The 14,474-nt window shown below is 36.9% G+C and overlaps 1 protein-coding gene across 2 annotated transcripts in view; it reads right to left on the bottom strand.

The window, feature by feature from the left end:
* Nucleotides 1-14,474, bottom strand: part of Phex (phosphate regulating endopeptidase homolog X-linked) — a 217,055-nt gene that overhangs the window by 49,595 nt on the left and 152,986 nt on the right. For both annotated transcript variants that reach the window (XM_036175272.1, XM_036175273.1), the window contains exon 14: nucleotides 12,786-12,889. In XM_036175272.1, the coding sequence (XP_036031165.1) occupies nucleotides 12,786-12,889 (104 nt within the window). The remainder of the gene's footprint in view (nucleotides 1-12,785; nucleotides 12,890-14,474) is intronic.

The following is a 14,474-nucleotide window of genomic DNA, read 5'->3' as shown; positions in this document are numbered from 1 at the left end:
ACACAATAGAAGCAGAAAGTATATTACCAAACTCCTTCTATGAGGCTACAATTAACCTGATTCCTAAAGGAAAGAAAGAGAACTACAGACCGATCTCCCTCATGAACATTGATGTAAAAATACTCAATAAAATACTGGCAAACAGACTCCAAGAACACATCAATACAATTATCCACCATGATCAAGTAGGCTTCATCCCAGGGATGCAAGGGTGGTTCAACATATGAAAGTCTGTCAATGTAATACACCATATAAACAAACTCAAAGGAAAAAACCACATGATCATCTCACTAGATGCAGAAAAGGCACTTGACAAAAATCAAACACCCCTTCATGATAAAGGTTTAAGAGTGATCAGGAATACAGGGAACATACCTAAACCTAATAAAGGCAATGTACAGCAAGCCAACGGCCAACATCAAATTAAATGGAGAGAAACTCAAAGCAATACCACTAAAATTAGGAACAAGGCAAAGCTGTCCCCTCTTCCCATACTTATTCAATATAGTACTTGAAGTTCTAGCCAGAACTATAAGACAACATAAGGAGATTAAGGGGATACAAATTGGAAAGGAAGAAGTCAAGCTCTCCCTATTTGCAGATGACATGTTAGTATACATGAGTGACCCCAAAAATTCAACCAAGGAATTGATACAGCTAATAAAAACCTTCAGCAACATAGCAGGATACAAGATCAACTCAAAAAAATCAGTAGCCCTCCTATATACAATAGACAAACAGGCTGAGAAGGAAATCAGAGATACATAACCCTTTACAATAGCCCAAATGATATAAAATACCTTGGGGTTACTCTAACTAAGCATGTGAAGGACTTATACGACAAGAACTTTAAGTCCCTGAAAAAAGAAATTGAAGAAGATGTCAGAAAATGGAAAGATCTCCCATGCTCATGGATAGGCAGGATTAACACAGTTAAAATGGCGATCTTACCAAAAGCAATCTACAGATTCAACACAATCCCCATCAAATTACCAACACAATTCTTCACAGGTCTGGAAAGAATAATACTCAACTTCATATGGAAAAACAAAACACCCAGGATAGCCAAAAGAATCCTGTACAATAAAACAAACTCTGGAGACATCACAATCCCCGACCTCAAGCTCTACTATAGAGCTACCATATTAAAAACAGCTTGGTACTGGCATAAAAACTGACATGTGGACCAATGGAATCGAATTGAAGACCCTGACATTAATCCACACACCTATGAACATATCATTTTTGACAAAGAAGCCAAAAATGTACAATGGAAAAAAGAAAGCATCTTCAACAAATGGTGCTGGCATAACTGGATGTCAGTGTGTAGAAGGTTGCAAATAGATCCATATCTGTCACCGTACACAAAACTTAAGTCCAAGTGGATCAAAGACCTCAACATAAATCCAGTTACTCTGAACCTGATAGAAGAGAAAGTAGAATGTACTCTTGAACGCATTGGCACCAGAGATCACTTTCTAAATATAACACCGGTAGCACAGACACTGAGAGAAACAATCAATGGGACCTCTTGAAACTGAGAAGCTTTTGTAGAGCAAAGGACACGGTCAACAAGACAAAGCAACAGCCTACAGAATGGGAAAAGGTCTTCACCAACCCCACATCTGACAAAGGGCTGATATCCAGAATATATAAAGAACTCAAGAAATTAGACATCAAAATGCCCAACAGTCCAATTAAGAAATGGGCTACAGAACTAAACAGAGAATTCTCCACAGAGGAAGTTCAAATGGCTGAAAGATATTTAAGGAATTGCTCAACATCCCTAATTATCCAGGAAATGAAAATCAAAACGACCACCTTACACCTGTCAGAATGGCTAAGATCAAAAGCACAGAAGACAGTTTATGCTGGAGAGGATGTGGAGCAAGGGGAACTCTCCTCCACTGCTGGTGGGAATGCAAGCTTGTACAGCCACTTTAGAAATCAATATGGTGCTTCCTTAGAAAATTGGGAATCCATCTCCCCCAAGACCCAGCTGTAGCACTCTTGGGCATATACCCAAGGATTGCTCAATCATACCACAAGGGCATTTGCTCAGCTATGTTCATATCAGCATATTTTGTAATAGCCAGATCCTGGAAACAATCTAGATGCCCTTCAACTGAAGAATGATGGATAAAGAAAATATGGTACATATACACAATGGAGTACTACTCAGCAGAGAAAAACAATGACATCATGAGGTTTGCAGGCAAATGGATCGACCTAGAAAAAATCATCCTGAGTGAGGTAACCCAGACTCAGAAATACAAACATGGTATGTACTCACTCATAGAAGGATACTAGATGTAAAACAAAGATGACTAGACTGCTACTCACAATTCCATGGAGGCTACCTAGAAAACAGGACCCTAAGAAAGATGCAGGGATCGCCCAATGATAGAGAAATGGATGAGATCTACATGAACAACCTGGACAACAAGGGGAGTAATGAAGGGCAAGGTTCAAGAGAAAGAGAGCTTAGGGGAGCAGGAGATCCCAGCTGGATCAAGAACAGAAAGGGAGAACAAGGAATGACAGACCATGATAAATGAAGATCACATGAATACAGGAATAGGCAGAGTGCTGGAGAGGTCCCCAGAAATCCACAATGATACATCCTCTGTAGACTGTTGGCAATGGTCGAGAGAACGCCTGATCTGACCTTGGCTGGTGATCAGATGGCCAAACACCCTAACATTCGTGCTGGAACTCTCATCCAATAGCTGATGGAAGTGGCTGCTGAGATCCTCAGCCAGGCCCCTGGTGGAGCTCAGGTGTCCAATAGTTGAGAAAGAGGAGGGACTGCAAGAGTGTGAATTGTTGAGACCAAGTTTGGAAAAGCACAGGGACAAATAGGCAAATGAATGGAAGCACATGAATTATGAACCAAAGGCTGTGGAGCCCCCAGCTGGATCAGGTCCTCTGGATAAGTGAGATAATTGAATAGCTTGAACTGCTTGGGAGGCATCCAGGCTGTGGGACCGGGACCTGTCCTTAGTGCATGAGCTGGCTGTTTGGAACCTTGGGCTTACACAGGGACACTTTGCTCAGCCTGGAAGGAGGGGACTGGACCTGCCTGTACTGAATCCACCTGTTTTAAATGAATCCCCAGGGGAGTCTTGGCCCTGGAGGAGATGGAAATGGAGGGGAGAGGATGGGGGGAAGGTGGGTGTGGGGGCGGGAGGGGGAGGACTGGGGAACCCATGGCTGAAGTGTAAAATTAAAACAAAAACATAATAATAATAATAATAATAATAATAATAATAATAATAATAATTAGATTGTAAACACTTCTGGTTTTACAGATGAAGAAACAAAACTGAAGATGGTATACAGATATGAAATACTAAACTTTCCACAAATAATGTTTAATAAAATTAAAATAAAATTATCAATAAGTATCATCTTTATTCATGAAAACAACAGAATTCTTTTGAGGTGGGATATTATTTTAATTGGCTGTGGTTCAACTTATGGATTATCAACATCAGAGAAATTTCAAATGTTTGTCTCTAAAAATCATTCTTGGTTCATGGGCTATGTGAAATAGCCAGATGGTATCTAGCCCAGTCACTGCCTTTATAATTAAATTTGGCCAATTCCTTTTAAGCTAAATTGCTTAAAAATAATCTTGTACAGGACTAAGTGTTTAGCTTAATGGTGCAAGACATACTTAGCATCCATGAGGTTCTGGATTCAAATCCCAGCATGAAAAAAAGAAATATATAAATCCCTTTTCAAAACAAACATTGTCTTCTGTGTCTAATAGAAAAACACCAGGACAATAAATTATTGTATATCAGGTTAATATAAAACTGGTAGGAACCCAACTCTTGGTTCTTATTGGTCTTCTCATACCCTTTTACTAGTGAAATGCCTATGACTATGTCATCCTATCATCATGATTATTAGCTAGCAGTCACTAAGCACTTTGCTGTGTTCTAACTTTATCATTATCCCATTACAGATGAGGACAATGAAATTTAGAAGCATTGTATACTTTTGCAATGTGTGATCTTTCAGATTTCAAAGTATTTCTATTAGGCCTTGCATTATTATAGAGATAGTAGCAGAAATCAAGAGAGTACCATGCCTCTTGTCAAATCGACTTAATATAAGTAGTTCCATTAGACCCTGGTGTTTAAAAAAAGTTGCTGACTGACTTACTTTCTTGGGGAAACAAGCAGAGGAGAAAGTATCTTTGTTAACCCCCAACTTTCTCTCTATAGTGAATTGCATTATTGTTACATCCTAATCCCTGGGATCCTGCTATTACATAGCAAAAAGAACTTTGCAAGTGTAATTAAGGTTAAGGATCTGAAAATAGGGAGTTTATCCTGGATTATTCAGATAATATTATCTAATCCCACGATACCTTAAGAGCAGGCAACCTTTTCCAGCTAGAATCAAATAGATGCAACAGACAACTGGAGGTCAGAAAAGATAGTTGCAGACTGAAATTCAGGGAGATTGGAAGGGTGAGAAAGATTTTACACATTGCTACTGGCTCTTAAATGAAGAAGCCATATTCAAAGAAGTCAGATCCTCAGGCCTGCAACTACAGGAAGTGGATTCAACCATAATATATATTATGGTTGTGATAATGTATGTTCCTACAGACTGTCCCTTCTCTCCCCGTCACTTCTCACTCTGACTGTTCGTAAAAGCAAACGTTCAAATCATTAGAGTGAGAACCATACATTGACATGTCCCTAACTGCTGATAGGTAAATGCACACACACACAAAAAGAAACAAAAAACAACTACTGGCTGAGGATCATTTCAGTGAAACTTCTAAAGCTTCAGCAAGAGTTGATAAAACATCCTATCTCACATATAAGACCTTCTCATTCTTGACCCCTATCCAACCCTCAGAGTTGCTATTTATTCTTTGGCCTATTTGGAGCCTTAATTGTCCCTGGAGCTGATATTAAGTATCTGCACCAGCAGGTCCCTATCAGTTGTTGATGCTTTTATTTCTTCTGTTTATTCAGGGACCATGTCAATCCAGCTGTGAAACATTTTCTACATCTCCTTTATTATATCCAAGTTTGTAATATATTTAGTTTTACTATTCTCTGATGCAAACTTTCAATTGCTGTTTACAAAATAGCTTGTTCTTCTTCCATTAAGATATGAGATCTAAATTCCTTCCCTCTTTATTGTGGACTAATGTTGCTGACTCTCTGCTAAAGAATAAGAAATAATGGAGCTGGAAAGGAGCTGGTAGAGTGATTGCCTAGCATTCAGGAAGCACTGAGTAACATCCCCAGCACTGCATATGATAGCATGCACTTATAACCTGAGCACTCAGAATGTGGAGGCCAGGGGATAATTCTCAGGTACATATCAAGTTTGATGTCAGCCTATGATATGAGACACTATCTCCAAAAATAAATAAATAGTGTAATGTTTTGTAAAAATAAAATAAAATAAAATGGCATTTAGTGACTTCCAAGGGTAATACACTGATGCACAAAAGAATAGCCTTTCTCCTTTCTTTCCTCCCCTCTCTGAAGAAACCAGCTATTCAGCTTTATTCACCAATCAACATTCTGTTAAGATGTTCCACACAGAAAGGGACCACACATAGGTGTTCTAGTCAGTAAGCACCAATATGTAGGAAGCTGAGAGGACCCAGCCACTATCTTACTAAAACTACATGAAAGAGCAATAACTACAGATCTAAGACTAATGGCCACACCTAGAATCAAAATATGGAAAAATTAAATGATAAGTGTTGCTTTGAGCATCTGATTTGGCTGGGGTGGGGGTGAATTGTTATGCAACAACAAATAAGGTAGAATGGGGAAAAACTGACTCTCTACAGATTAAGTCCTACAAAACAGGCTGAATTTTCCCAGTTTTATTTGCCAATATGATGGATTTTAAAAATTCAGTTAGAATTCCTCAAAGTCAAGCATATAAACACTAATTCTTTTAATTGCTCACACTTGTCAAAGCTGGCTATCTTTTAATTGGTGGGGCCTAAAGGCATTCTAGTTTGTAGCACTTATCTCCTAGGATGAGTTATGAGCTAAGACTTTCATCCAAATGGCATGTTCTGAGCAGAAGATCATTAAATCTATTGTTAAATATACATCTATTTTAATAAACAAAAATACTAGCCAGGTGCCTTAGATTCTTCTTTACTGTCTTTGGGGTGCTCCTGCAGTCTGTATTTGTAGAAGAGCCTATATTAGAGAAGTCTAATATAAACTTCAAATCTCAAAACATATGGGACAGAGACATAGTTAAAAGGAATATAATACCAAAATGTAATAACCTGAGAGAAACACACTCTGGTTTCCTTGGAGTGCCTAAAATAGAAAAAAAAAAACAGGCTAAATTTTTTCATTTTATTTATGAATTCTTAAGGGTAGTCTACGTAATATGAAATGAAAAAAAAACACTGAATCTATGTTACTTTCTTACCAATATCCTGCAGATAATAGTCACATTCAGTGTTATACATAATGCTTTTGCAAACAAAATCTTGGGGCAAGATTGCAATTTGTGTAGATGTTTAATGTGGTTTTTGCAAAGTTTTTTTTTTTTCCCAAGAGTTAGAGAAGAGAACCAATACATGTGTTGTCACAGTAGAATGAGAGAGAGTTAATAAGGAAGCTGGCTTAGAATCATTTCTGTCAAATAAGAGGATCCTGAGGGAAAGAAATTACTTTTGACTCAAGCCAAGCAGTAAAGTAAATCCTCTATTTTTTAAGCAAACTGTTGAAGTGACAATTCTGAGAACCAATCCCTAAATATGTACCTTCAGGGATGACCACCCAATTAATTTCATTCTTGTTGACATTTCCCATTGCCTTAGAAACTTCTTAATGCATATTAGTGAAGCTAAAATGGATTCCATAAGAAAAAAAAGATGATAAAGGGTATTTATCTCCCAGCCCCACAAAGAAGCAAAATGTTATTTCAGGGCTTTTTGGAATGATAAGCATGATGTGCTGTTCAAAGTGAACTAGTACAGTACTACTCCAGCATCCTCCTCAGTTGATTAACTCATGAATTTTCAGTCCTAAAAGATGTCAATTAAAGCTCATGGGTTTCATAAAGTGAAAATATCCTACAATGTCTGAAATGGACCAGAAAGACATTTCCTTTAAAAGAAAAACTGACAGTCACGTCACTTTGCCATGGAAACGGGCCTTAAACTTCTTAATATTCTTTTCTCTGAAATAGAAATATACTCTGATGAAGTAAGAATTACAAGTATTACACTGATTTTTATTCTTAAATAATGTTTCCCAAACACAGATCAATTTAATCCCTTTGTGAAGGAAGCACAGACAGCACTGTGTATCTACAGGTTGGGGGAAATGCATCTGTACTTGACACATACACATATTCTTATTATTCCCTAAATTATACAGTGTACCAATAGTTTACAGTGTGTTCCTGTGATAGTTTGAATGAGATGTCCCCCTACACGTCTCAGGTATTTGAATATGTGGTTTTCAATTGATGGCTATTTGAGGAGGATAGGAGATGTTGTCTTGCTGGAAGAAGTACGTCGCTAGGGGCCAGCTTTCAGGTTTCATAAGACTTACACCATTTCTTGCTGCTTCCCACTTGCAGTTTAATATATGAGCTTTCGATTTCTGCTTCAGCCAATAGACCTACTACTTGCAACTAGGCTTTCCTGTCATGATAAACTACTACTCTTATTCCTCTGTAACCATAGCCCCAAATAAACTCTTCCTTCTGTAAGTAGCCTTGATCATAGTGTTTTAACATGGCAATAGAAAAGCAACTAAGACAATTAGATATTATACATAAAGGTGATTCAACTTACATAGGTCGATGTACAGAGTATATTCAAAGACTGCACCATTTTGTATAAAGCACTTGAGCATCCTCACATTTTGATATCTTCCAGATGTCCCAGAACCAATGTCTCATGAATATAGAGAAATACATGGTATCTATTTTCCATTGACAAGGGTGTGGGGGGAACTACACAAATTAATGTCACCTAGAATTTTCCCAAGGCTTGAATAAAATGTTAAGAATAGCTAAGACCATCAGAATCTGACAGCCCATTGGTGTTTTAGGATAATATTAAAGATGGCCTATTTAGGAATTTTTCCACTGGCAACTTAAACCTTGCTACATTACCAAACAAATAACATTTTGAAATTGAAGAATAAAGCTGGCAGCATCTCCAATACAGAGATGGCTCAGTTAGCGCTTGCTTTGTAAGTATGAGTATTTAAGTTTGGATATCCAGTACCTATGTAAAAGCCAGAAATGGTGGCACACATTTATAATCCCAGTAGTGGGGGAGACAGGAGGATGTCAGAGCTGACCAGCTATTCCAGCTGCATCAATGAGCCCAGGTTCAATAGAATACTCTGTTACTGAATGAATGAATGAATAAAATAAAATAAAGAAATAAAGCAGGAAGTTATGGATGAAGATAACCCACATTTACTTCCTGACTCCATAGACACACATCCACCTGCAAACATGTGCATAACACACACATGCACACATGTACTCATGCACACACACATGCACACACACATACTCACACAGTAAGAATTTTTCAAGTTTGAACTAGAGGTTCCTTCTCCACAGCATTCATCCTCTCCACCCAACCAGCTTTCACACATCCTTCCCTAGTAATAAGACATCACTATCTTAATATCTGCCAAAAAAGAATTCAAACTAAAACTAATTCAAAGAGATAAAAAAGAGACAGTTCATTCTAACTAAGGGGAACAGTTAACCAAGAAAACATTACTATCCTAAATATATATGCACCAAACTCAGGGGCGTACAATTTCATTAAAAAATATCTACTACTGGAATTAAAGACCACAGATAAACATCAATCCATTAATAGTAGGTGATTTCAATACCCCACTTTGTCCAATAGGCAGGTCATCTGGAGAAAAACAGAGAAACATCAGAACTAATTGGCATCATGCATCAAAATAAATATAGTCTTTACCCCTCCTTCATTAAGAAAACTTCTCTTTGCAAAAGATAGAGAGCATTACAGAAAATCATAATGATTCAAAATGCAGAGCTGTGGAGTACAATCACAAGGGATACACCTATGAAATGCTTCCTACACCTGAAGCTCAGGGAACATTGCAGAAGAGGGGGCAGAAACATTATGGGAACCAGAGAATCAGGGAGTTTGCTGTAAAACTGTGCCTCATAGTAATATCAGAAGCTAAAGTCTCACCAACACAACTGCCTAAACATGACCTGAACAAGGACAACAACAAACATGCTAAAGTGAATGGAGAAAAGACCAACCCTTCACAAATAGCTATAGGCAACTAAGGAATGCCAGTAATCTTAGGTAGAAATAGTCTTTCCCAGAGTAGAGCATACCAATTAGTTGGTTATTCAATACCAAATGGTCAGCCCTGAAAACATACATGCAAGTAACATAATAGAGTGAGCATGTTATATTTAAGAATATATGTATATTCATATACATGTTTGTATGTAACAACAATTAATGAAAAAAGCAACCATGAATTTAAAGAGAGCAAAGAAAGGTATATGGGAGGGGCTTGGAGTAGGGAAATGATGTGATTATATTACAATTTCAAAAATGAAAAAATATTTTTTAAAAGTTTGAACTGTTATGAATTAAGTTTAAAAGGGCAGGATGACTTACCCTCATCTATGACTATGCTACTACATGGTCATAGAGATATTGAAAATCCTTTGCGGAAGTTATCAGCTTTGAGTCATCAGATTTTACAGCCCTAAATCTAGAATGTCTATGAATAATTCAGATTGAAAATGGAATGGGATAGACAAGCTGAAAAATAGCATGATAAGAGCTGAGAACCAAGGACAGCAGAGCAGATGGCTATAGATTATCATCTGCCATTAGCAAGAAGTTGTAAAACCAACTGTCTTTTTCCTTTGTATTTTTGACTAAAATCAGGACTACATAGAGGACTGTGTAAGCTTTAGCCCTATTCCTTAAAGTTAACAACTTATAAGACAATTGCACAAGTGTGTTCCATGGAAGTTTGACAGGAAGAGTCAAGACTGAGCATATAAGAGCATCAAAAGCAGAAGGTGATATTCATAGCTTGAGGGAAGAGAGGATTCAAGAGTCTAGTGTTTCTAGAATCCAGAAGAAAATAAGGTATTGAAAAGGGTAGTAACAAAGAGCCCAAGATGGCATAAAAAAGAGCCCACTGAAGTCATGGAAACTAGAATATTAGACAAATTTTAAAAAGTAGTCCACCAAAACAGCTTTTGGGGAATGATAGCATGATAAAGCTAAAAACTCCTTTCCATGAGGATCAAACATAAAACTGGACAAAATAGTCAACAAGCATCCATTTTAGGTCTCTGACAATTGGCCAAGAATGAGCAATAAACTGAAAAACATTCCATCTGAAGAAACTGCTAGAATTGGGGAATATATAGAGCAGAACTTGGTGGGCATCTTACTAGGACTGCTCACTTTCTGCAGGAAAGAGCTAGCTGAAAATATAGCTCTGTCAGCTAAAACATGGTAAGCTCAATACAAAATAAAGATGGAAAATCCAGTCCGAAACTTCAAAGGGAGATCCTGAAACTGAAAAAGACACAATCATGATAACAATACTAGGTCCAGTACAAGGAAGACCACAGCAAGCCCATTGGAAACAAAACCCAAGGAAGCCAGAGAGGTCCCTGAGTTTGAAGGCACTCAAACTACTCAAATGCCGGAGCACTAGGTCTGCCCTGTCTCTTGGCTGAGCACAAGCTTGTATACATTGGGATAATCTAACAAGATGAACCTAAAAAATAAAATAAAGGACTGAAAATTGAACACAAGAATCCACAGCCACATACATCCAGAGACACATTCTGCAGAAAAGTAAATTAGCATCCAGACTGCTCCATTATATTATCTAAAATGTCCTTTTTCAACAACAAAAATATATACTACAAGAAAGAAAAAATGAATGGGGTTGAATCAATAAAAAATTACTCTGAGTTCATTCAGATAATATATTTAGGAAGGATTTGAAAATGGCCATTATAATGTGGTTCAAGGAATTAAGCTATATTCAAGTGTTCAAGGAATTAATAGTAATATGGTAACAATGACTACAAGTAAATAACAGAAATAGAAACCATTTTTAAAAATAAATTCTGCCATTGAAGTTATATAAAAATAGAAATGATCTGATCTACAGAATTTTTTTTTTTTGGTTTTTCGAGAGAGGGTTTCTCTGTACTTTGGAGCCTGTCCTGGACTAGCTCTGTAGCCCAGGCTGGCCTTGAACTCACAGAGATCCACCTGCCTCTGCCTCCCGAGTGCTGGGATTACAGGCGTGCGCCACCACCGCCCAGCTCTACAGGACATTTTTAAAGCACTGAAAAAGTGAACAATAGCAAAACCTTTTAAAATAGGGATATAGTATCTATACCTCTCACAACTGACATGATGGATCAATCAATAATTGTAAAGCACATACTGAGGAGATGGTCAATGTGTAAGAGCACTTCCTATTAAAGATACATGACCTGAATTCAGATCCCTAGCACCTACATGAAAGCCAGGCATGGCCACACATGACAGCAACCCACCATTGGGGAAGAAGAAACAGGTGGATCCCAGAAGCTTATTGGCTTGCCAGCCTAACTGAAAAAAATAGTGGTAGGTTCAATGAAAGACATGTCTCCAAAACTAAGGTGGGTATTGGTAGAGGAAAATATGTGATGTCCTCCTCTGGTCTTCTTGGGAATGTGCATAAGTACAAATCTCTCTCTCTCTCTCTCTCTCTCTCTCTCTCTCTCTCTCTCTCTCTCTCTCTCACACACACACACACACACACACACACACACACACACACACACACCACACATACATACACACACACGTATATATCATGCAAATACACACATAAATTTCAAAGCACCTCTTAGCATATTGTAAATATACAATAATTGTTAGCTGCTAATCAGCATCATCAACACTATCAAGATCAACAATATTTTCTTTTCTAAGAGAAGATGCAGTGGCTAGCTCAATATGGGTTTAAACGTATTTAAGGATATTTTCTTATCTGCTGATAGGAAAAAGTTAAATAATTCATGACTTTTAATAGATCACAATGATAAAGCTTTCAGTTCTCTGACATGGACTATCTTTTAGTTCAGTTTCTCAACCTTCCCAGTGCTGTAACCTTTTAATACAGTTTCTCATGCTGTGGTGACCCCCAGCTATAACATTATTTCCTTGCTACTTCATAACTGTAATTTTGCTACTGTTATGAATCATGATGGAAATATCTGATATGCAGGATATCTGATATGTGACTCCAGTGAGAGAGCCATTAGACCCACCCTTGGGGGTTGTGACTCACAGAGTGAGAACCACTGTTCTAGCTGCTTCTTAATTATACAAACTATTCTACATATCTAATCATACTAAACTATTCATTCTTTAAACTCTTCAAATGTTTCTACCTGCATATGAAAATTCAGAAATGTACATACAAATATTATCTATCTATGTATTTATAACTACAGCTAGAAATAGCTTCAATGTTTGCATCCTAATGAGAATTCTTCTGATATATGTTGATTGGGAGTTCTATAATAGATGGAAGATCTGTACCACATAATATTAGAAAAGAGAGCTGGAAGTCCATGACATGGATTTTGCTAAAACAAAATAACTGCAAGCTGGCTACTCTGAGCTGAGGAGAATTAAAGAGTTTAATCTAAAGAGATTCCACTTCCCACCAATGTATTTATCGATTTCACTTTTTCGAAATACTCACTCTGTTTTGGGAACAGCTTTTCTTAGCCAGAAGAAATCAGACTGTGCTAAATACTTGCGGGTTTGCAGTACATTGCCAAAGTAGTCCGATTCTGAAAATTTGATCTGCATAAAAACAAACCACATCATTATTGTTAGAAATGGAGATAAGAGTTTTAAAAATAGACTTCAGCCCACCAAGGAGCAATCAGAAGAGAAGCTATGGGCCTCAGAACATCACTCAGCCATACATAACTCAGGATTCACAAAGCCATGAAATTTAATCTCAGTAATTTTCTTTTAACATACAAAGCTCAAAAATCAATATGGTCATTTCTGGATCACAGGGAAGAAATCAAGAGAAGCTTCAGTTGTTTACTGTGTTCCGTTTACTTTATAATTGAAAATCCCACTTTAACCTTTGCTAAACATACCATCTTAGATCTGAAATTTCTTGGCTCATGAGTTCTTGATCCTTTCTAAAATGTGTGCTTTATTTATTTATCACATAAGATTCTTCTAATCACATTCTGAGTATTCAGCTGAAACCTCATTTAGCTTATAGATGATGATTTAGTCAAATGTTAAAAATCCAATTTACTATAATTGGTATTTGTTCATAAAGGGAAAAATGGAAGCAATTCACAAACCTATTTTTCACCCTACGTACGATGTAGTCACCTAAATAATTTAATTATTAACAAGATTTATCTATTAACATGAAGAATGGCTCTAATTGCTAAAAAACAAAATTACAGAGGCAAATCACAGATTATAGACTGCATGAAACTACAGGAAATTGAGGACTCACAACAATGTTGTCTGCTAAGGTTTAGTTCTTTTTTTTTCTGGAAAGAGAGTAATAAACAATTTCAATTCTAGCACATTCTATCCAAAGCTAGCATTACTTCACCTATATATTATAGTGACATTTATGTTATACTAAAAGCAATAATTTGTAGTGATCTTAAAAGCTTTGTTTCTAAAATCTCTTACTGGCATAAGAAGTTGAAAAGTAACTGTCATTAATAAGAAAAACATATGTGAGTAAGTAAACAACCAAGAGTAAATTCTTGTATTTTAAATGCTCACTATTTTTTACTGGGCTATAATAATTGCACAAAAGAGTAGGAATCACTGGCATTATCTTACATGTATACAAGGTATTTTGATCATATTTTCTCACCCTATTATCTACACTTATTTCTCTCCCCTCCTCACTCCCCTTTTCCTAAACCACGATAACTACCACTTCTCTTATGGTTTTTTTTTTCTTCCCAAAAATAAAAAAGAAGTATATCCCGTTTGTCTTTCCAAATCCTAACATGATGCTCTCTGGGTCATTTTACTTATGTTTTGCCCTTCTAATGAACACCTATTGTGCAGTGCTAAGGATTTCAGAAAAAGGCTCAATTTCAGAAAAAGAACATAGATGTGAAAATGCGTATTTTTAATTTTTTTCAAAAATTTCATACAAGCATATAATGTACCTTGGTCATATACATCCCCTACTCTTTCCCTTCAGCTCACCCAACCACTCTGACATATTTTCCATCTTCCTCCCAACTACATTTATCCCTTTTTTAACCCACCAAGTTCAATAAATGCTGCCCATATGTATATGTGTGGTCATCCATTGGAAGTCTCATTTTTAACTGGACAGAATGCTAAGCACCAGCACAACTCCAATTCTTCAAAAAGACTGAAAAGA

This window comes from Onychomys torridus, chromosome X (genome assembly GCF_903995425.1).
Source record: "Onychomys torridus chromosome X, mOncTor1.1, whole genome shotgun sequence".
Classification (NCBI taxonomy): domain Eukaryota; kingdom Metazoa; phylum Chordata; class Mammalia; order Rodentia; family Cricetidae; genus Onychomys; species Onychomys torridus.
Note: the sequence above shows the minus strand (reverse complement) of the source record. Positions and strands in the feature narration are given on the sequence as shown.